This window comes from Durio zibethinus, chromosome 9 (genome assembly GCF_047325235.1).
Source record: "Durio zibethinus cultivar Kanyao isolate XHJ-2024 chromosome 9, ASM4732523v1, whole genome shotgun sequence".
In the NCBI taxonomy this organism is placed as follows: domain Eukaryota; kingdom Viridiplantae; phylum Streptophyta; class Magnoliopsida; order Malvales; family Malvaceae; genus Durio; species Durio zibethinus.
In genome coordinates this window covers 9,728,332-9,754,359 of record NC_143170.1, presented here as the reverse complement: position 1 = coordinate 9,754,359, position 26,028 = coordinate 9,728,332, and the positions used below count along the sequence as shown (strand labels likewise).

General features: G+C 33.5%; 1 protein-coding gene and 2 pseudogenes across 1 annotated transcript; 2 read left to right on the top strand and 1 right to left on the bottom strand.

Moving 5' to 3' along the window:
- Positions 1-5,551: 5,551 nt before the first annotated feature.
- Positions 5,552-8,811, bottom strand: LOC111303132 (rust resistance kinase Lr10-like; annotated as a pseudogene).
- Positions 8,812-9,300: 489 nt separating this feature from the next.
- On the top strand, positions 9,301-11,909 carry LOC111303123 (LEAF RUST 10 DISEASE-RESISTANCE LOCUS RECEPTOR-LIKE PROTEIN KINASE-like 2.4; annotated as a pseudogene).
- An 869-nt stretch (positions 11,910-12,778) lies between these two features.
- Positions 12,779-25,891, top strand: LOC111310985 (diphthamide synthesis DPH2 family protein). Its single transcript, XM_022910375.2, has 11 exons — positions 12,779-12,973; positions 13,085-13,275; positions 19,627-19,735; positions 21,249-21,591; positions 22,220-22,289; positions 22,506-22,573; positions 23,036-23,151; positions 23,240-23,346; positions 24,353-24,492; positions 25,272-25,505; positions 25,613-25,891. The coding sequence occupies exons 1-11, from the start codon at positions 12,893-12,895 to the stop codon at positions 25,651-25,653; spliced, it is 1,500 nt and encodes a 499-aa protein (XP_022766110.2). The 5' UTR covers positions 12,779-12,892; the 3' UTR covers positions 25,654-25,891.
- Positions 25,892-26,028: the final 137 nt, after the last annotated feature.

Below are 26,028 nucleotides of genomic sequence, written 5' to 3'. Positions count from 1 at the left end.
ATTATATAATTTGAATGCACAACTTCGATTTATTATGCATGCTATAAGTTTTCTATCAAGTGGATAAAAGATTGCAGGAAAGAAACAAAAGACAATCTCAATAGATTCTCCTTATGTGACTGTTACTTTATATTCTATTATTGTATAAACTTAAAAAATAAAAACTTTCAAAAACAAATTGAAAATATGAGAATTTCTAGAAAAATGTGTCAATGCTGAAAATATGATTCAATCACTTAAGCCCAAAGAAATAAAACTAACATTATATTCACATAATATGATACAACTGAAAATTTATCCTTGTAATAGGTCTTCACTCCTCATGAATCCTCACTATATAGCTTTACACCAATATTGAGTTTTTAAGAATATCTATATAAATGTTCTAAATGTTTCAAATATCCTAAAATGAGTAAATATATAAATTTTAAATAAATGAAAAGCAATTTACCTCAATAATGTTTTTGCTCGAGATTAAGCAATGGCTTATCAAATGGTAGAGTGACTGATTTTGATTTCTCATTCAAAGGCTTGAAGTATGATAGATAACTTAATTTCGTCATGATACACTTTAAATGTTAAATCTTTAGATTTTAACAAAAATGAACATTACAAAAATATTATGCTAAATCTATAGATGGAATGGACATTTAATTCAAACAAACAAAAATGAATATCAGTTATGCATGGTAAGAAACAAGAGCCTTAAAAAATGAAAAAAATAAAAACATCTAATTTCTTATATTTTTTTTGTAACTACTTTGGACAAAAATATCTGATAGAAAAATAGTTACACATCATTAGTTTTCTTATATAACCAAAAGTAGCAGTAATAAACCAACAAATTTAGTCATGGATTCGTTGTGATTATTGAGCCAAAACTCCAACATTATATCTTTATACATTGTCTAGAGATTTAAATTTATAAAAAAAATATGCTCAAATCAATAACAATAAATCCCAAGCTAAAAATTTATGATCCTTAGAAATAAATTAAATGTAGATATTAGACCACCAACATTGATTCAGGTCATGTCAATTGAATTAGTCTCAAAATACTTGAAATATTTATGTGAATTATGATGATTTTCATCTACATATAAAAAATTAATATGGATTCCAACATCAAAAAATTGACTGCAAATCATTTTCAAACATAAATTATTGCAAAGAAAATGAAAATTTTAAAGAAATTGATAAAACCAATTCCAAAATAAAGCATAATTGAGATTTTTCAATGACATTAAATCGAAAATATCAATCAAGAAACATGCATGGACTAGAGTCAATTCTGTTTTTGTTATATAAAAACAAAATCTCTTTGAAAAATTTTCAATACAATTTTTTTAAAAAAATGAATGAGATCGAGGATTCTAAAGAAGCGTTGGGTCATGTACGTTTATATTATTTTTTATCTTTAATAAGGATATATACAAAGAATATTATTTTATGTCTTTGGTTTCAAATCAATGCTTGTGTTGATCCAATTTCAAAAAATGGAATTTGAGATCTTTTAAAAGAGATGAGAATTAACTTACAATTAATTATCAATGTTTATCTTTATGTTATCAATAATCTTAAAAAAGTGAGAACAGTACACGCCCCAACGCTCCCTTGGACTTGGGATAGATTCAACAATCCAATACAAATTGAAACACTACAATTTACAAATACATGCAACATGACTCTAAAAACTTACATAAAGATCCAAATGGCTCCAACGACAAGGATTACACCCAATAATAACCCATAGAAAAGAGTTACAACTTGTCGAATTCAATATGGCAATATCATGACATGAAAGTTTTGACATTATGAATTTCCTAAATCGAATATGACCAATGGCAAAAGAAGAGAAAAAACACACATGGATACCCTCAGATGTAGCCTAATCTTTCAACACATCAATTTTACCTAAAAACAAAGAAATTGACAATTCAACAAAGTATTTGAGATTGTCAAAAACTTCAACCAATAGTTACACATTTTACATTCAAATTTGCTCTATTTCAATAATTATTATTTTGATTAAACCCTAAAAAAGTTTTATCAAAAGTTCACAATTTGGGAAAACTAATTTTTTTCCTATAAGAATTGCATGCAAAGCAAAAAAAAAAAAAAAAAAAAGAATATATAAAACATGTAAAAAAAATAAAAAAAAGTAAGAAAAATTATCCAACCGAAAACCTTATTCCTCTTTTTCCTCGGATCTTCTCGTTTTATCTAGCAACTACCTCTGTCAGATGGTTTCTTTTAATTTTGCATATTAAGTGGCCTAAAAAACACATCCTTATAGAAACAACAACGTCAACATCAAAATATTCATTCAAGGTAAAAAAAGAAAAAAAAATGAAGCAGATTATTACACAATAACAAAACTCCAACTATTTGAAGAAAGCTGTGAAGAAAAGCAAAAAAACTATCACAAAGGGTAAATATGATGATTTTTTGTGCTTTGCCTTTTTCTCTTTCTTTTCTTTTTTTTTTTTTTTAGTTTTTTTCTTGTCAAAAGAGCTTAAATTCGAAAACCCAATCAAACCCAGCAAATCCAACCAGAGTCAAACAATCCCCCACACAACAAACATCAAGCAATCAGTAGAAAAAAATGCAAACAAGAAATTACAAAGAAAATAAAATTGCAAAAAAAAAAAAAAAAAGGCAAAGGTTTTTTCTATGGATTTTGTTTAAAATTTTTTTAGAGTTTTCTAGTTTTTTGTTTTTTGGGTTTAGGCAAAGAACTACTTTACTAGAGGTGCAGCAAAAGGTGGAAGCAATAGTGGTAGACCACTGAGAACACTGGGTTTCATCATTCAACTTTTGGGCTTTGTTGCAAGGTTTTTTCTCTAAGTTGGGTTTGAAACAAAGAGAGAAAAAGGTTGATTCTCAATTTTTTGAAGAGAATTTGTAGAAAAGTTTTCGAGAAAAAGAGACAAGGAAGATGAAAATGCTTAGAGATAATTTGTGGCTTTTGGGTTGCTTAGGTGGCAACGAAATCAATAGCAGATTGGGTAATCATTCGTTACCATGGTACTTAATGAATAGTAAAAGTACTGATTTGGCAAGAAATTAAAGTAAATTGAAGCATGAGATATCTTTTATATCCAGGTATAGGTATGATATGGCTAGAGGACAAAAAACGCTTTTTAGAGTTTTTTTTTTTTTGTTAAATGATGCTAGAAGTTTTTATACTTTATGAAATTTGAAATGTAGTTATTGTACTATAATTTATATAAATTTAGTCTGTATACTATTTTGATTTGTTAATTTATTTCAATCATTAATTTCATCATTTTTGTTATTAAAATTGTTGATGTGATCATTGGCTTTATTGATGTAACAACTTGAATAGATGAAATCAATTATTAAATTATGCAAATAGTCATTATGTTCACATGAAATTTAAAATTTAATCCCTCTAATATAAAAAATATGTTGAAATTTTTATAAATTTTTTAATTTTTTAAAATATTAAAATTTATATCTAGGTATAGTTATAATATGGTTAGAAGACAGTAAACCCTTTTTAGGGGTTTTTTTTTTTTTTTTGTTAAATGATGCTAGAAGTTTTTATACTTTATAAAATTTGAAATTTACTTGTTGTACTATAATTTATATATATTTAGTATGTATTTGTTAATTTAGTTCAATCATTAATTTCATCATTTTTGTCATTAAAAATGTTGATGTGATTGTTGGCTTTGCTGATGTAACAATTTGAATTGATGAATTTAATTATTAAATTATATAAATAATCATTATGTTCACACAGAATTTGAAATTTAATCCCTCTAATATAAAAAATATGTTGAAATTTTTATTAATTTTTTAATTTTTTAAAATATTAAATTTATTTTTTCAATATTTTAATTTTTATAATTTTCATTTCTAAAAAGCTTTTGCATTTTTTTTTAAATTTAACATTTTTATTTAAACAAAATATCTATTTTTAGTCTTTTAAATTTTTGGATCTTTTTTATAAAATTTTTCATATTTTTTAATTTTTATGTCTTTTAGAAAATTTTTATAATATTTTATGTTTTAAAAAATGTTTATAAATTTTAAAATTTTACTACATGTTTTTTTAAACTTATTCAAGTGAAGAATAAATTGAATAAGAAGCTATTCACATTTTGTTATTTTTTCATTTTACTTAGATTTTTATATTATTCCATCTCAAATATACCAAACAATATAAATTCTAAAGACATGTGTCTTTTTCTTATTTTATTTATTTAAATATTAAAAATATAGAAAATTCCTAAAAAAAAAAAAAATTTATAAAAATTATAAAAAGTTAAAAAAACTAAATATTTTGATTAAGTAAAATGTTAAAATTTGAAAATATAAAAAATTCAAAAAATAATTTTATTTAAAAAATAAAAATATTGAAAAAAGTAAATTTGATATTTTAAAAAAATTAAAAAAATTCTAAAAGATTCAAAATATTGAAAATTTCTAGAAAATTTCTAAATGTTAAAAATTAAAAATATGAACTTTCAAGAAATGAAATAAAAAAATTAAAATATTTAAAAAAAGGAAATTTAATATTTTTAAAAAACTATAAAATTTCTAAAAAAATTCAAAATATTTATATATTAGTTGAATTAAATTTCAAATTTTGTGCAAATATATGGATTAAATTTTAAATTTCCTATGAGTAAAAGGATCATTTATATAATTTAACAATTTTTTTCATTAATTTAAGTTACTATGTCAACAAGTCAATTTTCACAACCACGTCAGTATTTTTAATGACAAAAAATTGATAGAGTTAGTGATTCTAAAATTATCATATAAAATAGAGTAATTACTAGATTTGCTCATGGGTCAGGCTGGGTCGAGCCAGGTTTGAGCTAGACTTGACATGATATTCTAGTATTTTAAGTAAGTTTAGGCTCTGCTCAACCTAATTTTTTAGATCTCATTTTCTACCCAACCTCGTTCCTACGTGTAATAATAAAATCCAAACTCGCTTAAAATATTGATATTTAAAATTGAGAAAAAAGTTTTTTTAAAATTTTTTTTGTAACTTATTAATTTAACTAATTTAATTAATTTTAATTAAATTTATAAGTTATTTGGACTTAGGTCCAATTTAATTTTATTGAATGTAATTTAAAATCAGATTATTGTTTTGTATAAAGAAAAAATGGACTTTATTATATTATAAGTAATAAAGTAAATTGGTTTTGTCCGTTATAAAAAATGAAGTAAATAGGTTTTGTCCTATTATGATAAAAATTATTTTTTAATTTTTAGGCCTGGCGAGGGTTGAGCTTAAAATGGTGAAACTCAAGTCTGACCCTAATTTTTTTTCTCGAGCCTCATTTATTTATTTAGACTCATTTAACGAGTTTAATATTTATATCCAAACTCTTCAAAATTATTGGTGGATTTTTAGGTTCAGATGGGCCATTCGCCCAAAAGCAGGTCTAATAATAATTAAATTTATATAAATTACAGTATAGAAATGAAATTTCAAATTTTTGCAAAATATAAAGAGTTCTAACATAATTTGACATTTTTTCTTTCTTGACTGCTCAAGGACAACTACAACAGGCAGCCCTATGGCTGATTTTGTTGTGGGCTGTTTGGCTCCAACCTTTCCTTCACTTTCTTGTATTTCTTTCATATTTAGACTCTTTTTAATTGCCTTTCATTTACATTTCCTTGTTAAGCCTTTAATTTTAAAAATTTAAGCCTTGTTTCTCTTTACATTTCAATGCATTTTCAATTTCTATTTGTTTATTTTCTGTTCGGTTTTCCCTTCAATTTAAAATTAAGCCTTGTTTCTCTTTACATTTCAATGCATTTTCAATTTCTATTTGTTTATTTTCTGTTCGGTTTTCCCTTCAATTTATTGCTATTTTTAATTTGTTTTGAGCTTGTTCTTAGCTTGAGGATGAAAGCCTAAGGAGGCCTTAAGCATGAGAAATCATTAAGGGTCCTAAAGTGGCTTGACTCTACCTTGGTTCATTTAATTTCAGTTTTTATTTACTGTTTCAAATCAATTTTTTTCAATGTTACGTTCGGTTTTGGGAAGTTTGCCTATGCATATTTTGTTTGTTTTAGATGTCTATTTTAAAGTTATTCTCTTAGATTTAATATATCTTTCATTTTCTTTAAGTTTGGTTAATATTTAAGCAACTATGTCCTTGTTATTTTGCATTTTCTTGTTGTGTTTTTGAAGTCTGTTTGATGCCTTTTCTGTCCGGTTTTTGAGGTTCATTTCGTAAGGATTATTTGTTGCATTTTAGGTCTATTTTGAGTTCATGATGTTGGTTTTAATGTTTCCTTGCATCTCATTTAAATCTTCCTAGCATATTAGCACTTAGGTCCATTTTAGTACTTTTTTTTTTTTCTTAATTTGCTACTGTTCAGTTCTGTTCTAGGCAGTTTTCTAGCTTTTTAATTTGCACTTTTAGGTTCTTATTTAAGCTTTGTTAATGTCATTTGATGCTATATAGCTTAGGTTACCTGTTTTAGTTGTTTACATTTTAGTGTTCTACGTGTTTGATGAAATGTTTGCATGATAGTACTACTTTTTTATTTGGTTTTTGTCTGCTGTTTAGGTCAATGTTCAATTCTGTTTTTAAGTTTTATAATGCTGCATTTTAAGTCTTTTTCATGCCTTGATCATGTTCATTTAGTATCATGTATGTTAGGTTAGGTTTCATGTTCATTTGACATTTAGGTAATGATCACTAAGTGTTTGTTCTTTTGCTTTTGTAGATTTTACTAGGCTTTAGGGGCTGTTATTCTTGTTGTCCGGGTTCTATTTTCAGTCCTTGTTACTTCCTTTAATTTCATTTTCATGCCTTTAATTTGCCTTGCAATTTAAATCTTCATGTCTTTCAATTGCTTCTTGTTCAATGTTAATTTCGTTAGTTGCATGTTAGTTAATTTTGGTATTTTTACTTGCATTTTGTTTTCTTCATTTTCTTGAATTTCGTCATGAATTTTAATACAATTCGGTTAATACTAGTTAGGATCAATCTAGGTTAATTTCCTAGCATCTTTTACATTATGTCTATGCATCTTGCCTTATATCATTTAGGTTTTAGTTGCATTGTAAATTTTTTATGTCTTGTTAATTTCCTTTCCACTTAATTTGATTTTTCATGCATTTTAATTTGTCACCTTTTACTTGCATGTTTTAGAGTTAGATGTTAATTTAGAGCCTTGCCCTATAGGATTAGAACTTTCCTTTTATAGTAATTTTTTATTTTTAGTAACTTTCCATTTCTAGTAAGTTTAGATTTAATTTGTTAATTTTCATAATTTGTTAGTAATTTAGTTTAATTATTTGATTTATTTTAATGTACGATTAATTTAATAATTTCATCAATTTTTTTTTTTAGAATCGAATATAATCTAAGTGTCTAATTTTGATATTTAATCTTAGATTAATCTAAAATTTCAATTCGTATGAAAACAATAATTAGATATTTATAATTTATATTACTTGAGCGATTCTTACATAACGGTAGTTAACATCAGGCACCATGCAATTACTGTTTGTCAATGGACAATAAACATAATTTGTCTTATCTCAAGCCAAAATTAATTTATAAAAATATAATTTTAAGGTGCAAAATTTTATGCTTACATCAATTTTTTTTACTTTGAAGAACCATCTCCGTCTGATTTGTGGAAGCAAAAGGATTTGGTGGCACAGTGAGACTGTCTGCCTCACCTTCCAACATTTGAATCACAGCTTTCATTGGAGGACGATCTACTGGATACCATTGAATGCACCAAAGTCCAACAATTGTAAGTTTTCTTGCTATCTGGGAATGAATTCATCTTCAATTCTCATTGCTAACTCTTCTCCTTTGTCCAAATGATTATAAACCCATTCTGGGAAGTACACCTGGCTTGTATTATCCACTGTAAGATCAATGTTTTTTCTGCCTCCAACCATTTCGAGAAATAGCATTCCGAAACTATAAACATCTGACTTATACGAAACATTTCCAAAGTTCCTAGATAATACCTCGGGTGCTATATAGCCCATTGTTCCTCTTGCTGCTGTCATGGAAATAGCTCTTTGCTCCTTGGAGCACAACTTAGCCAGACCAAAGTCAGAGATCTTGGGGTTGAAGTTGTGGTCTAACAAAATATTGTGAGGTTTAATGTCAAAATGGAGGATCCGTTGCTCGCAACCTTGATGCAGGTATTCAATCCCTTTGGCGATGCCTAGAGCTATATCTTGAAGCTTATTCCAAACAAGGACATGATTGTTGGCTTTGCTGGTGGCAAATATGAACTTCTCCAATGACTCATTCGGCAAATACTCATAAACAAGTACTCGTTTATAGCCATCAGCGCAAAATCCAACTAAGCGAGCTACATTGACATGGTGGATTCTACTCATTGAGCCCACTTCGTTGATGAACTCTTCTTCATTTCCTTTGAAATTGTTGAGGACCTTAACCGCTACCAAAACATCATTGGAAAGTCTTCCTTTGAACACTGTTCCATAACCTCCTTGTCCAAGTTTGTCGTTGAATTGATTTGTTATCCTCTTATATCAGCATAAGAGTATCTTGAGGGCTTAAGAGATCTATAATCTTCCAAAATCTTTCAATCTTGAGTTGGCTTTGTTTGTTTCTTTTGACCGAATGGTACACATAGCAAAGTCCAATGACAGTTAGTACAATAAGGAAGGAAGCTAGGATTACACCTGCAAATAAAATATTCCAACTTAGTATGTTTCCTCATTTCTTCCTAATAACAACTTAAATAGAGAGAAACGTTGCATACCTGCAATTGTTTCGCTTTAACTTTGTAGGAATACCTGTGAGACATTGGAAATTATCACCTAGTTCGGGTTCTAAATATATTAATAAATATAAATGAATTCGAAGTTTAATTTAGTTGATTTATGTAATTATCTTTAAGAGATAACATCCAATAAATTTAAAGTTCAAATTTTAACATGTATAATCTGATCTCTTATCTTTAGATTATAACCTCTTTTTACTGAAAAAAAAAAAAGAAAATAAGTGTTTTTTAATGAACTCTTCTTTTAACTCAGTCAACCTTGTCAAATTATTATTATTATTATTATTATTTTAAGAAAAGCCTTGTCGGAATTATTGGTCTAACATTAAATCCTACTAAATATCTTAGAGTTAAGTTTAAATATAATTAAATATGTAATTATATGTAAAGCAGCTTGCAGATAAAAAAAGAATTAACTGTAACATAATTCTAAGTACCACTAAAAAATGCGTGCATATCCTTACATTTTATTTATTATTTCTTACTCCCTATCAAATGGTGAAGCAAACATCCGCAAAATTGTTGCCGAAGCATAACTCTAAAGTCAATAGGTGCTAGTTTGGGTGGGGATTTGAAAAAAATTCGTATCAAAATTCAGTTTTTTGTTAATTTTAACTGATTTTATTTTATGGCGTCTACTTTATTTTTTAACAATTTCTTCACAACTAAATTGTAAAAGTAAATAACTGAAAACAATAACTAACTTAATAAATTGATTTTAACTACTTGCATAACAAGTATTGAACTTGATGCCCTCATTTCGCTCTTCCGATCCCGCTAATCAACTCTAACATGTTAAGGACAAAACTCGCAATATACGGCCTCGTTGCGCTTGCTGCTTTCTCTCAGGTTCTTGATGCTGTTAGTGGTGCAAGACAAGTCAGTACTGCAGGCTGCAAGCCCTCTTCGTGTGGAGCTTTAACCAATATCAGTAGACCTGTCAGATTAAAAGGCGACCCTCCCGAGTGTGGCGACCTTGACCATGAACTGGCTTGTGAAAACGATCAAGCCATTGTCCAAAATGACGAGTATAGGAGTTTCTATGTCCAAGATATCTTTTATGATCACTCTGAAATTCGATTGGTGGATGGGAGTCTGGACAGTCATAAATGCTCCATTCTTCCCAAATCCCTTGTATGTGAACACCAAAGCGATTTTATCTATTTTCTAAGTTGCCAAGTACCCATGAACTCTTCGCTTTACGTCGATGCCTCTCCTTGCGCCAACGCCTCATTCTCTCCGCACCCTTACTTTTATGCTTTGTTTAGCGGAGAGACGCTGAACGCCACTGGTTTTCATGTATCTTGCACCGTGGAAGTTCAGGTTCCGCGACCCGTTCGGTTGCGGTCTTCTAATGTCACCGGTCTGGGTCTGTCTATATTCGATGTTCACCAGGAGCTTCTGATGGGTTATGACGTGCCCTGGGATTGCGCAAACTCGTATCTTTCCCGCAACAAAATATCTCTTCGAAAGATGTAAGAATTACGAGCAATAACCGAAACCCCACTTCGATTTCTTTTTTCTTTTATTTTAAACTTAAAAATGATTAGACAATATAATTTAAAAAATCAATTTTACATTATTTTCTGTTATATATATATTTTCTTGTTCTCACATAAATCTTCCATTCCTGACGTAGATTATGGCGGTTGAAGTTCATCTTCGAAAATTATTTAAATAGTTTTCGAATATTTTTCTCCCAGGGCATTCCATCGAGAGATACTACTTCATTTTATTATACTTCTAGTAAGCTTTTCAGAGTTCTATTTGTAATTTTCTTATGGCCTTTGCTTATTCCTTATTCCCTGCTTTAAAATAATGTTGTTTACCCATTTTCAATTAACAGGAACCCAGGTTGCTTTCCTTATCATCACAGGTGGGAATCAGTTTTATCAGTAGTTATTTGAGGTTTAAACATTAATACGTGCATGATAACCTAATAAGCTGTCTATTTATATATTATACTAATGTCTTTCTATTAATATTTCTCTTGTACAGGAGTAGTTATTATTATTAGAACTCTATCGGGGGTTTCATGCTTGACTGCAGCTGTACTATATAAGTTTCGAAGGAGACACTTGTCCATGGATGATACAATTGAAGAATTTCTTCAAATGCAAAAAAATTTAATGCCTATCAGGTATTCTTACTCAGAGATAAAAAGAATGACGATGGTTTTAAAAATAAATTAGGACAAGGTGGTTTTGGATCAGTATTCAAAGGAAAGCTTCGAAGTAGTCGACTTGTTGCAATAAAATTGTTAGGAGCGTCGAAATCTCAAGGGCAAGATTTCATCAATGAAGTTGCTACCATTGGGAGAATTCATCATGTTAACGTGGTACAACTTATTGGCTTTTGTGTGGAAGGATCAAAACAAGCTCTTGTTTATGATTTTAGGCCTAATGGTTCTCTAGATAAAATCATATTTTCAGGAGAAAAGAACATCACTTTAAGTCGGGAAAAAGTATTTGAGATTGCAATTGGGGTGGCACGAGGAATAGAATATTTGCATCAAGGATGTGATATGCAAATTCTACATTTTGACATCAAACCACATTCTTCTTGATGAAAACTTCACTCCAAAAATTTCAGATTTTGGTCTTGCAAAATTATATGCAGTAGATGATAGTATTGTATCTCTCACTGCAGCACGAGGTACTCTCGGATATATTGCTCCAGAACTGTTTTACAAGACCATTGGGAGTATCTCACAAAAGGCTGATGTTTACAGCTTTGGAATGTTATTAATGGAAATGGTGGGAAAGAGAAGGAATTTGAATGCATGTGCTCAACAATCTAGTCAAATATATTTTCCTTCCTGGATTTACGATCAATTTGAAAAAGGGAAAGATATAGAGTTAGGAGTTGCATCTGAGAGTGAAAAGAAAATCCTAAAGAAGATGATCATAGTTGCTTTTTGGTGCATACAGATAAAGCCAATCGATCGCCCTTCAATAAGTAAGGTCTTGGAGATGCTTGAAGGTGAGGCTGAGCTCCTCGAAACGCCTCCGAAACCATTTCTATTATCTATTGAAAGGTCGTAGGAGGATTTTGATAACAAGTCCACTACAACGTCAAACCTCGATGCTAACGCCAAGAGCGAAGAAATGCCTCAAATGTAAACATGCTACCGCCAAGAGCATAGAAATGCATGCTTCTAATGCAAATAATGAGAGATGTGGAAACCATTATGTTATGCTCCCTTTAAGTACCATCCTAATGGAGGGTTTGATTTCCTTGTGTTACTATTTTGTTTATTCCTTTTTAATATATATATATATATATATATATATATTTATTGCAAAGGAGGCTAGTGCCCTTACAAGGGGGAGTATATTTTTAATCATCATTTGCATATATACAATTCGATCACAAAATTTGAAACTCACGATTAAATACTTATTGGAAGACAATGGACACAGAATGATGAAGGGATCGCCACAGAAATAAAAGAAAGCAATTTTTGTTGTTGGGAAATAAGCTTGAGATAACCAACGCAGCTAAAACAGGGGAATGGAAAGAAGCAGAGTACATGGTTCATAGTTCAGATAGATTTTAACTTGAGGTAGTTGTAAGCTAGTAGTTCGATTGAATTCCAATAAAATATAGTATAAATTTTGGATGAAAATGGGTCTCATTTTCTTTGATTTGTCCTTGATGTAACGGTATTTTTTGGGTACAAACGAGAGAACAAATATTTTGAAGTTAAATTTCTATCCAAACTCCATTTTTATTCATGTAACGTTATTATTATTATTCTTGTGATTTAGGTTAATGAGTTTGTTCTGTAAATTTTTTTCCCTTTAGTTTTAATCTGAGTTCTATCTTCATCATCTTTTAGCTTTATTGTAATCAAATTCAAGGAAGTCATAGAATGGCAAAGAAAAACTTCAATCGTTTATGGTGCGTTTAGTTAATGAAAATTCTTTTCCCAACTTTAAATCAATTTAAGTTTTAACAATTAGGACTAAATCGGGCTAGGCCTTTTATGCCAGAACCCAGCCCAACCCTCATTTTTGCCCTCTCTCACTTTTCTCTGTAGATTTCATCTTCCTTCCTTCCTTCAGCACCCGCCCCCACAGAAAGAGCCAGTCAGCCAGCAACCATGGACTTGGAATCGAACTTCGAAATCAGCCGCACATCAGAATTCATTCTAAGCAGGAACTTCACCAGAGTTGCTTTGCAGGTAAAGAAATATATATATATATATATTTCTTAATATTTGTTGTAGCTTTTGCTTTCTTTTTTTCTTTATTTGTTTTTTTCTGTTGAATGAACAATTTGTCTTTGGTTCCAGTTCCCAGATGACTTGTTGAAACATTCAACAAAGGTGGTTAATTCTCTAAGAAACAAGCTTGGGTCAGCTAATAAAGTCGGGTTATTTGTAATGGCAGACACAACATTTGGAAGTTGTTGTGTTGATGAAGTGGGAGCTTCCCATATCAATGCTGATTGCGTTATACATTATGGACATACCTGTCTCAGCCCGTAAGTACTCTTTTTTCTTTTATCCCATATCTTTGTCTTTGTAGGAAGCTTAGATGTAGTTTTATCAATTCTGGATCTTTATTGTTGATTTGAATTTTCAACTAGTTATGTCGGAACGGGGCTTCTTTTTCCTCTGATTTGTTATGCTTAAGAAATTTTTGGTTTTTGCATTATCCTTGTTAGAGCTTAAATGTAAAAGTTGGTAGAATAATTGGGGTCATGCAACTTTTATTTTGGCACGTGGTATCAGACCAGGGGTCTTGTGTTTCAATCTCGAAATATTATATCTTATTAGTTAATTTCTTCATTTACTGTCTTCCATTGAGCTTTACTTGCGATTTTCTTTAATCTTTCTTTAGCTTGCACCTTTCTTAGTCGCTTGGGTTCAAATGCAAAACCCTTTAATCATTCATCTAGCTTACATGTGAGGGATGTATTATAATTTAAGTATAAAGGGTGGATCATGTGAACATGTTCTACTATAATCATCATCCAACTCTCTCTTCGACAATCCTATCTCTCTTAGTTATGTTATTAAAATACAAGGTCTGATGTGATTTTTAATCCTAACTTATAGCATTGAAATTCTTGTATATCATCATTTATATTATGATTACGGAGTTCTGCACCAACTACTAACTTCCTAATGACAATCCTCCTCTCTCTGGACTTAGGAAATACCCGTAATGTTTATGTAATGAGTTTTAATAGTTTAGAGTTGGGAAAATGATATTTAAATCATTGGTGATAAAGATCTTTGATGACACGGTGAAGTGAAACTTTAGACTTTTTCCAAGGAGAAGCTGAAGGTGACTGATGAGTATTGAAATCATAAGTCTTGTGAAAGTTTTTAGTTTTGAAGAGGTTTTGGAATTCCAAACTCAAGAATATGAGTCTAATAAGATTTCCTTCTTAATACATGTTTGAAGGAACATTGGAGGAGCTTAAATTACCTTGACCTTTTAGTTTCTGCTCATTAGGAAATGGCTAAGCGTCAGGGTAAAGTTCACCTGCATCCCTTGTGGTTGCAACTTTTCCCATAGAGGAGGTTACACTACTCATTTCACCTAATAAAATTACCAAAATACCTGCAATTCAAAAGTTCTTATTTCTTAACACTTAAGGGTATTTTCATAATTTTGTCATGTAAAACTAACAGTATAACTCCCTATGGGAATGGAACTTATCCACAGGGTGCTAATTGAGGAAAAAAATTCAAAGGGTGCTATGTGTTAAAACCATCGGGGATGCAGGTGGAGTTTAACCTAAGTGTTAAGACCAGTGAGATTTTTTATGTTGCTTGAAGATTAGTTATAAGCTAAGGGTGTTAGTGATTGCTGCTAGAGTTAGTTGTTATTGTAGTTATTTTGAGATTGTCCGATCGGAGTTTCCTGCTTGCTGTACGGTTGGTTTGTGACATAAAGCAGCTTTGAGTTGAGTGCCATTACTTTTCTAAACTGTAAATTGAGTGTCTATGGCTCACGTGGCACTGCCCGTAAGATAAAGATCGTCAAATGGCGTCATAAAAGATAGTTAGACCTGACCCTATGACATGAAAAAAGGTTGGGACCCTTTCTTGCTTGCATTGAATGAGACCAATCCCTTGGTGAAGGGGGCCTAAGCGGAGTGAAGTCAACAGATTGAATCGTCTTCTCTCGAATCGTCTTTGGATGTACGAGTCTCATAGCCCCTTGACCTCTTCTCTCAAAGAAGGCACTGTGTGGGCAAGTTGATCAGAGTCAGAGCCGGGGGGGGGATGTTTACAGTTGTTGTAGTACGACTTTTCATTTCCTGTTCGGTCTTGCAAAAAGTAGTCAGCTGCGGGATAAGAAACCTTTTAGTCATACTTAACTTAACATTGATTGAAGCAACTGTTGGAGAGAAGGCTCCAGTCAAACCTGCAAGCACCGGAGAGTACGCAGCGGCAGTTTTCAATCATACAATGTGTACTCGTGGTCTGACTTTTAGTGAAAGACTGTCGGGCGAGGGCTTGTTCTTACTGAGCGAGTTGGCTAGCATTCCTAACAAGCCTTCCGGCGATTGAAGTCAGTTTCACTCCTTTTTTCTTGATCCTTCTTCACTGCTTTCCCTAATCATTTTCTCACTGCTTGGGGCTCCTTGAGTGGTGAATTTGTCTGTGTCTTTCTTCAGTAAGCGCAGTCTCTGATGATTTCTCTTTCCCTTGAGGATTTGAAATGTAATAAGTGGGTGGTGTCAGGGCCCTTTTCTTTTACTTTAGCCTTATAAACTCATGCTGCAGAAAGTGTGGATTTATCTTTCTTCTTTCTTTCTCCACCGCTTCTTTATGTTGTCATTGTCTTGTAGGAGCGATGTCAAACCATTTTCTTCTTCCTTGAGTATAAGAGCTTGGCGAAAGTACTTATTTTCATTTTTTGATGAAGAAGTGAGAATCGGCCTAAGGGCATCAGATCGAGTGAATCGGGGATAGTCCCATTTCCTTTTTTCTTCGGATTCCCGTATCGAGTCCTTGAGTTCTTTCTGTCGATGGAGTCAATGCGAGAAGTAGGACCCTTTCGGTAGCCTCAACGTGAGGTGCAATGTCTTTGTCTTTCCTGCTTTTTAACAACTCTCACGCGTCAAGGGCTTTTTTTCATTTCTCTTACTTGACGAGCAAAGTGCACCATTAGTTATGGGTCACTTCCATTGGTCTATCATTCGAAGTCTTCGCTGTCTGTGATGGGGTTGCAGGTCTGATCTTTTCTCTTCTCTCAGAAGCTAGGATTGGAAGGCCTTTCCTAATTTGTAGAAATTCCTCTATGTTTTCAAGTTATCCTTTGTATTGAGTGAAGTGACTACTCGCCTATGCTTTCTTTGTGGGTGCATCCCTTGCGAAATTCCCCTAGTCTCAGTCTTTTTCTCCTTTTAGTGTGTTTGTGTAATGGGATAAGAAGATCAGTCTTTCTCCTCTGCTACCAGGGAGATTAGACCTGAGGGACTAGACTTTGAAGCTCGTAAGGGGGCATTTCTGGGTCATAAAGTGGTTTATACCTTTGTCTCAAAAGGAGGCTTTGACCATTAAGAAATGGTCACAATGTTTAAGTTATTTGATGCTCTTTTGACTGTCAAGGCACTTGCCTGGTAGAGAGTTCGAGAACAATCTCGGATGATCAAGTCTTACCGGGTACTCCACAGATTGAGGAAGAAAGTCTTCTTAATGGGCAAACATGGTACTCTTCTTTTTAAGAAATCGATGCCTTTCTGTAGCAACAGTGTCCACTCTTTTCTATCTTCTTTGTCTGAAACTCGAAAGAATGGATTTCTTTTCTTTTAGAACCTACTTTCGAAAATGGGGTTCTTTCTTGGGAGTCGAGTCCTGTTGAGTAGGGGCTTAAGCTGTGAAGGATGGCTCCTTTTGGTTTTGATTCTATCCGCTTTCGGGATCTTTGACGGAACGATAATGAATATGACGGGAGGAAACAAGACAATTAACCAAGGGCCGCACAGGGGTGATGCCGGCCCCTTTGAAATACAATATTATGAATCAGACTCTTTTATTGCACATGCTTCTCGCGAGGGATATTCAGACAAGGAAAACTTCTTTACTCCACGGCAATCCATCTCATCCGCGTCCTCTTCTTCCACCTCTACTCCCGAAAGTTCTCCCAACAACAGACTAAATGAAGAGTGAGACTCTTTTACTTATATCAAACCTGGAAGTGAAGAACACGAGGTTCTGAAAGAAAGAAAGTGTTATTCGCATTGCAAGGGGAAAGCTCGAAGAATGGGAGGCCCATGGGAAAATGGATGGTTTGATCAGTAAGAAAACAAATAAAGAACTGTCCCACGCTTTAAACATGGAATTTGTCCAAAAGAAATGGACTATTTAATAAAAAAAATACTAGAGCTCGACTGTAAAAAGTTAAATAAAGTCCCAACGGGGGCCTCATATGCCCGTTTTTTGGACCTAGTTGGAGAGCACCAGTGAAAAACGGGATTGGAATAATGGCCTTTTTTATCTCATCCGTATTCCGATCGAAGAATGATTTTCATAAAGCAAGCACCTCTTTCTTTCCAGCCTTACTCAAATAGGGAGTGGAGCGCAGTTCTTAAACAGAAGAATGGTGATAAAGAGGAAGTGATTGAATTCAAGCAAAAAGAGTCGAATTGGAAGTCAAGTAAGAAGGAAGAAGGCTAGTCCCCGAAAATGCTCCGCGCGTAGGTTCGTTTGTCATTGGGGCAACCAATTCGCCTTGGGACTCATTCCTTTGGTCGAGCATTCTTCGGGCGTCGATCAATCTATCACTCAATCACAGGCCGCTCTGTCATTGTTTGATTTTTGGTTGTCTGATCACGCTCGAAATTATGTATCTACTTATCATATTTTAGCCCTAGCTCGGTAGTGGAGTAGCAGGTTTTTTCGGACGTTTTCTAAGATCAGAAGGAACCGCTATAATGACCATTACGTGCATTTCATTCTCTTCGATCTTATCTTTGATTGCTTTTTATGAAGTCGCACCGGGAGCTATTGCTTGCTATCTAAGAATTGCTCCATGGATCTCATCGAAAATGTTTGATGCTTCTTGGGGCTTCTTTGGCAACCGTGAAGTCACTGGATGAATTGCCGAGTAGATAGATTAGATCCGGACGCGATTATTGCGTTCATACTTTCCAGTCCCGAATAGGCCCAGTGGGAAGTTCAAGGTGAAGGCTTGCCTTAATAGATTGGAATGGGAGCTGCTCTCCTAAAGATGCGGAGAATACGAAAGCAAGGATAGCCGACCGTCATGCTTTGAGAGCTCCAAAGGCGTCAGAGAGCTCGAGCAAGTTAGGAGAAGTCGAAAGAGAACTAAAAGCTTTCCTCAAAGATTCCATTCTCCTACTGCTACAAAGAGAGTTTCATAGTCTCGATCTTATACCCGGAATAAGCCTCTCTGGTCATCTTGGGTTAAGAGGAAATTTCTTTGTCGGAATTCTCTGTGGCAGGTGGACAAGCCTAAAGACTCTGACTCGGTCTTGGTATATGATCCGAATAATATATGATGTAATGGATGCAATTCGCTATCAAATTGGAGACGGAACCTCGGTCAGTTTTTGGCATCATCCTTGGCTTACAAATGGCCCCTTATCCCTATAGTTGTCTACAATGTAAGGTCTATCTCTCATATTCCAGAAGCTGCTCGCCTTTCGGACCTTCTTGGTAAGAAGAGGCGGATTCCTCCTAAAGTAATCAAAGAATTTCTGGAGGACATATGGTAAGTGATTAGGGCATTGGAAATTATCCCAGTACCTTTGCAACAGGGTGGTATGAACCTTATCTACTGAAGGATAAGACCTATCTTAACAGCTCCTAATTTGAAAAGGACTAACAGAGCTTCTTTCGAAACCACAGATTCATATAACTCAAAATACAGGTTTTTGAATTCTCGTATATGAAGATCAAACTAAACACACCTGGTCGACCATTGAGACTTTACATTCTTGCACAGGCGGTGGGATTGCTTAAGGGAGGGGGCATTTGCTTGCTCTTCGTGATGGCGGAAAGGAAGGACTCGTACTATGGCTGAAGTCCTGGTAGAGCATAAAGAAACATACCTTTGTACGAAAGTAGAGCCGACAATTGATATACAACATTTTGATGCTTCGATGATAGATGAGACTAGGATGCCTTAAGGTTTTGGAAAGAAGGAAATGAAATTCACTATAAAGCACAGACAGCCTGGAAAGAAGTTTCTGGAGGACGCTACCACTAAATGAGATCTTGATAATGTGTTTGGAATGAAGGGCTCTTCAAACTGCCTATGGAAAACAAAAAGCTAAGACTTTATCAATTGAGTTGGAGTAGGAGTAGGCAGACAAAGACTAATAGATAAGAATCCGGGGGCAGGAGGGAAAAGTAGAAGCACAAGGAAGCAGAGGAAAGAAGGCCCGCCAGAAGGGGGGGGGGGGTCCCCAACCCCGGAACGATGTATGAAAGAGACTTGCGAAAGCTATTGAAGTGGACAAGAGAGTGCTGCTTCTTATGACAAAGCCCTTGCTGCAGTGTGAAAGAGTGGCGGGGAATGGCTGGGCCCAGGAGTCAAGTCAACATAGTGTGGAAAGTGTTAAGACCAGTGGGATTTTTTATGTTGCTTGAAGATTAGTTATAAGCTAAGGGAATTAGTGATTGCTGCAAGAGTTAGTTGTTATTGTAGTTATCATACATTTTTTGAGATTGTCCGATAGGTTTTTGAACTTAGTTTACATCTCTTGGTTTCTATGTGTTGTGGTTTTCTCCTGTAATGGTTCAATTTGAAATTTTTTGACTTTGGAAATGGTTCAATTTTTTTTGCTTCTGCAGATTTGGTTCTCTACTTCATATGTTTTCCTATGAAAGACTAATTTTTGTTGCAGGACCTCAACTCTTCCTGCATTCTGTGTTTTTGGAAAAGCTTCAATCTGCATATCCCGTTGTGTTGAGAAGTTATCAAGTTACTTTTGGACCAATGGCAAACCTATTGTGGTATGATAAGTAATCTAGAATTTCTTCCTTCTCACTTTTAAGCTATTTTACATTGTGATAAAAAAAGATGTAACAGATAACAATTTTCCTGATGTGTGTTCTTATTTTTGTTAAACTTAATCATTTTTCTCGCTTCTGTATTTTTTTTATATGTAGCTCATGTAGTTTCATATGTAGTTAGGAAGATTACTAAAATGCTAGTTTCAGTTGAGGATACGAGATATATTCTTGGAGTTATGTTTTGGCTTTCCTTTATATTCTTGGAGTTATGTGTAGGCTTTCCTATACACCTTGGGCTCTCTCTCTTTGGAAAAAGGATATAAAATGAGAAAAAGATAAGATAAAATAAGAAATGAGTGCATGGGAAAAGGTTATGGTCACATCCATTGGAGACCCAATGATTGAAATACGTGTTAGTGGTTTGGACAGGTAAGGAGACCTACAAATGCTTTTTCGAGAAGATGTCAGTTAATGGAGGACACTAATGTCAAGAGAAGGAGAGGAAGGAGAAAGAGCACTAGATGAAAACTATAAAAAAGGACCTCACTTTTACTGAGCTCATTGATGGTTTTGAATAAAGTATAGTTCAATATTTTCCATATAACTGGCCTTATGTAGCAGGAAATGGCTTAGCTGTTGTTGTAGAAAAATAAAATAAGATTTCAGCCCTTAAATAGTGCCCAATTGCAGCTGATATAATTAGCAAAATACTTTTATTGTCATAAAGTAGATAGCTGAGAACTACAAGTCCATTGACTTGAACTTGAGTGATTTTGCAAATCTAGCATCCCGAAAAACAATCCCATTTGACCTATATACGAGCACCACTTTTCTAACTACCACTTTTTTAACACTGGTGATCTGTTTGGATTTCAAAGCAGATAAGAAGCAAATAGACTTTTTTTTTATTTAGTTTGAACGGATGATTTTTTTTTTTTTTCAAGGCTACTACAAACTAAGGGCATTCTGAGATTTCATTTTTCTCCAGTTCATGAAAGGTTCTCTTCATAATGTGCTGGCAACATTATTTTTTATTTTTTTTTGAGACGCTGGCTACATTATGTTATGATAGAAGGAAATGTCAAATAAACATCAGTGTTAGCTTGTTGGCATTAATGCTTAAAGGTGATTGTTATGAATTATTCCGAAAATTATTTAAAAAGGTCATTATGATAGTTCTCTGTTTATGTTTTCTCTTTTCTGAGGTTTCATTTTTCTCTGTCCTATTTGTGAAAAAAATGTCTTCTTCACAATATGCAAGCAACATATGTTAAGATGAGCAGGAAACATTAACTAAACGCCAAATATTTGCATACTAGCATTATGGTCAAGGATGATTCTTATAAATTATTTAAAAGATTTTGAGAAAAGGATTAATTATGTTCTTTCTATGCTGATTTTTTTTTTTTGTCAAGTCTCTGAATTCCTATCTTGTTTTTGGATATAATATAGCCAGAAATAGCTGATACAAACATTTCTGCGAGGACTAATGGTCTTATCTTTTGTACTACAGGTTCTTTATGGGTTAGAGTATGCACATGCAATATCACAGATCAAAGGAGCATTGGTAGAAGCTATGCCTAAGGCCAAAGTGGAACTCAATTTTTCTGATGTTATGTGTTCCATTATTAATCCATTAGAAGATCATAGGAAGTCTGAGGGACTTCTGGGATGTTTGGGCAGCTGTACTTCTAATAACAGTTTAGGTGCAGCAACTGGTACTAGGTATAGCCTAGGAGGCTTGATATGGGATCTACCAGAGGGACAGAGAATGGAAGATTACCTTCTTTTATGGATCGGGCCAGATAATTCAGCTTTTGCCAATATTGTGCTGACATTTAATGGCTGTGAAATAGGTAGACGTATTGCCATGTTTGTCTGGATATTCCCATCTTTGAATAGAATAATCACTAATGCATTCATTCCTGAAGATATATGAGTACACACACACCATAGAGCAAGGACATTTTACTTTTTGTTTATATATATGGACTTGTGCTAATTTTGATAGACAGCTTTCTGCAAGTTGGGATTTATGTAATTCACAGTTGCTATTGTTCCTCTGCATCTAGACAGTTAAATGGTTGACTCCCTACTTTGCATGTGGTCTTACGTTGATTTCCTTCTATCTGATAACCATGCAGTGATACGTCATATCATTCAGTTATATTATTCCTTCTATCTGATCACTCCACACTCTTTTGCTTTTTCTTGTATTTCTTTCTTTTCTTTTTGTATGTTTTTGTTCGAGAGCTAGTATGTCATAGATGATGATACCAGTAGATATACATGCTTCTATGCTCTTGGTAGACTTTCTCAGGCCTTTTGATTAAGGAAACAGTGTTTCATCTGGTGAAAATTACTTTTGCTTGTGATGCTTTTAGCAAATTAGCTTTTTCTAGTGATTTATGTACAGTGTTAGAAGAATATGCTATTTTTTCTTCTTGCAAAGCTATTTGTTTAATGTTTGGTGTTTGTCTATAGTCAGATATGATGCAACAGAGGATCACTTAGTGACAGATGTGTCCCAACAGAAAAGGATCCTGAAGCGTAGGTATGCCTTTCAACTTTTCATGCTTCCTAAGCCTTACTACTTTTGTTACCTCTCCCCAAAGTTTTGCTATTTCTTTTCCAAGTCAACAACATCCAAAATTGCATTCCGTCTCGACCTGTCACTTGTTACATGAAACATTCTCTTTATTTTGCTTATGCCCTATCAATATGATATGGTGTTACTTGTTTTGCATTATGTGACTGGTGTTTCTTGTAGATATTATCTAGTGGAGAGAGCAAAAGATGCTAATATGGTTGGGATTTTGGTTGGAACTCTTGGTGTAGGTAAGTTATTGTGTTGGTTCCTCCTAAACTTAAAGCTCCAAAGAGGACACTCTTCCTTTCCTTGTAAATTGTTATTTTTTAAATTGAATTATGGATGCCTAGTGTCTTTGTTGGGTTCAGATGGTAACCTTTTCTAAACCAATTTGACCGTGTTTATGTGCTTTATATATGTTGCTCGTGTCTGTGAATAGGTTAAGAGTGTTTTTCACAAATCCATGCACACATAAGTCACCCAACATGAGTAATATGTATGTGTGGAATTGTAATTCTTACTTTTCTTTACACGTAAATGTGTTTATTACTGCCCCAAATCTATAGTTACGCGATTTTATTTTGCATTTTCTTTGGAGATCTCTGTAAGAACTTTTATTTTATCAAGGCCCAGCAAAGATGCGGGTAATTTTTTACATGCATTGTAATAATGCTAGAAGATGCATTGATAACGTGGGAACTTTTGTGCAGCTGGGTACCTTCACATGATTCATCAGATGAAGGAACTGATCATGCTTGCTGGGAAAAAGGCCTACACTCTTGTCATGGGAAGACCAAACCCTGCTAAACTTGCTAACTTTCCTGAAGTAACCTCGTAGACAAGCTCATAGATTGCCTTTTTGTTAAGAAGTCAAAGACTTTATGTTTAATGACAACAATATTACATTTTTGCAGTGTGATGTTTTCATCTATGTCTCCTGTGCCCAAACTGCACTTTTGGATAGCAAGGAGTTCCTAGCACCAGTTATTACTCCATTTGAAGCCATGCTAGCTTTCAGCAGGTGCGTAACCATAAACTTTTGTCTTTTTATTGTTTTATTTATCTAGTATTAAATGCTATCTTGACTGTTCTCTCTCCCTCTCTCTGGTCGTCCCCGCTTAATCTTTTCTGCATTCTATCTTTATGTTTATTTATCAATATATCTCATTTTTATATTATTCAGTTCAACTAAACTATGCTTTATGGTGTAACTGGGAATGGCCATATGAATCCTTCTCCTGCAACTGCCAGTCTAATGCAAATATCTCTCTTTTTATGAACATATTAAAATTGGACTCTGTATGCTTTGTGAAACCAAGCAGACTGGTTGATTGCATTATTTTATTCTGTCCTAGAGTTTCTATGTCTCTAAACTTGAATAGAGATGTAATATGAAAGATAATAAGAAGGGATGAATAAAGATGTTTGATATAACAAAAGTTTTTGCTATTGTTGGAGCATGCCTGCTGAGTATCTACTTTACCTGGATTGTTCTAACTTGTTAATATGTTCTTTGTGTGTTGTATATTTGTCAATTTCATGCATTTTATCATGTTAAGATGATACATGTAGTTGTCTCTCTCTACTAAACTTGCTTCTTTCGACTGAACAAAGGGGAAAAATCAAGAAATACTCTGGAAAGGTTGTCTATGGGTTAGATGCTTCTTGATTTTATTTCCCATATAATGCATATTTGAGGTCTTCTGAGCATTAACTCCAGTTTTCTTGTGGCTTAATAGATGGAAAAATTATAGATGACTGCTCCCTCAGATTTTTTTAGTTTCGATTTCACATCCCATGCTATGGACTTCCAATGATTGGTTTTCTTATATGTACTCTACTAATATAAACTGATATGTGAAAAGTAAAATTGTGGAGAGATTGTGCCATCGAAGAGGTCAATCATATGGCATGAAAACTATGTAGGAGAAACAATCTGGTCACTTAGACAAGTGCTTGTACTTAAAATCTCTGGAATTTTTATGCTTCCATCTTGGATATCTAAGTTTGAAATTGTCATTCTTTAGAGGAAGCCAATGGACGGGAACATATGTAATGGAATTTCGAGATTTAATTAATTCTTCTACATTGGAGGTAAGGAGCCAACCGGAAGAAGCACGGTTTTCCTTCCTTAAAGGTGGATATGTTGAAGATTTTGAACTCCAAGGTACATGTCCCTCACTTTTGATTCCATTATTGGTGGAATTTAAGTTGCTACTCTTTTAGTTTCAATAAAGAGTTGCTACTCTATTTGTGCTTTCTAAGGAAAAATGTCATAAAAATAAATTGATGTTTTCACTTCCATATGATCATAATCACCATTATAATTAGTAAATAGTAACTTCTATGTGCTGCAGTGTAGTGCATTCTAGTTGGCAGTACTACAGTGTTTGCTGCACTATTAGATATTGGCAGCTTCAGACTGAGAGTGCCAATGGAAATTTATGTTTAGCTCATCTATTCAATATGTATGAATGTTAGTTTTAAGGCATGCACTATATCTTCGTTGTCTAAAACTATTTTCTGCCAAATTTGTAGTAGTTTGCCTGATTTTTTTTCTCTTCACAGTGAAAGTTATACTGAAACTATTATTTGCATAATGCTTCGCTTGTTTGTTTCCTTTTTGCTTATAAAATAATGGGTAAACCACTATTACTTGTAGAACTCTGTTATTGTTTTTATGGTAATTGTTTTAATGCGGTAGTCATGCTTGGATGAGTCATCGAGCAATGCCTTTGTACGTGGTTTCTTTTGTGTTTTTCCCTGTGATTTTTTTTCCTTTTAAAAAGGGAGGTTTGCACTTTGGGAGAATGTACTTACAAAATGCAGAAAAGATCTTCAAACTTATTGTTCTTTGCCCAACTTGGTTTGTTACTGCAATTTTTATTTGATAACAGCATTACGGCCACAAAGGGATACTTAACTTTGATTGTAATGTTAATACAGCGAATGGAGATGGAGATAACGAAATCAGTCTTGCTTTAGGTAATGCGACAGAGAAGGCTCTGCAATTGCGTGACAGAAACCCTGATTCTCTTGTCAAAGGAATAGCTAAATCTGGAGCAGAATTTTTTGTCACTCGATCTTATCATGGTCTTGAAATGCATGCCAACAGTGCCTTGCCTGAGCCATATTTAATTGGAAGAAGTGGAAAGGCATCTGGCTACAAGGATGAGCAAAGTGAGCATGAAGCTTAGTGATTAAGTTGTAAAATTAAGAAAAAATACAGGATTGAAGACCCAAATTGGCATTCAACGCACTGATATCTTTGGACCAACTTTTGCCAGGTGGATTTCATGAAGCCATTAAACTTGTCTTGGTGGGTTGACGTATAATGAGTGGCATTGGATCAGAATTCGAAACTCATCCCTGGAGTATATGCACTGATGTCCAGCACCTTTGGTCTGAAATAGAATCATTTTCCTGCTGGATATGTACTATAGCTCTTCGCCTAGTTAGTTGATCCATGTCTAGTTTCATAAATCTATGTGTGCATGTACATGTCAAGTTTATATTATATTATATTATAGTAATGCAAGGGCTGGTTGATGTCCTGCAACACTCCATTATTCTTAATAGTTACATAAAATATGTCGATCAAAATGTTCGATATCTATCTATGTCCGCGTTGCTATAACTTTGAAGTCCTATAGATCTGGTGACAGGAAGGTAATTAAGTGCAAGCGTTGCCGGTGTTAAAATT

Excerpts from the sequence above, each read along its gene's own strand:
- LOC111310985 (XM_022910375.2), top strand. The coding sequence starts at position 12,893 with ATGGACTTGGAATCGAACTTCGAAATCAGCCGCACATCAGAATTCATT. Across the intron at positions 19,736-21,248 it reads CCAATGGCAAACCTATTGTG|GTTCTTTATGGGTTAGAGTA; the intron begins GTATGATAAGTA and ends TTTGTACTACAG. Across the intron at positions 21,592-22,219 it reads ATTTAATGGCTGTGAAATAG|TCAGATATGATGCAACAGAG; the intron begins GTAGACGTATTG and ends GTTTGTCTATAG.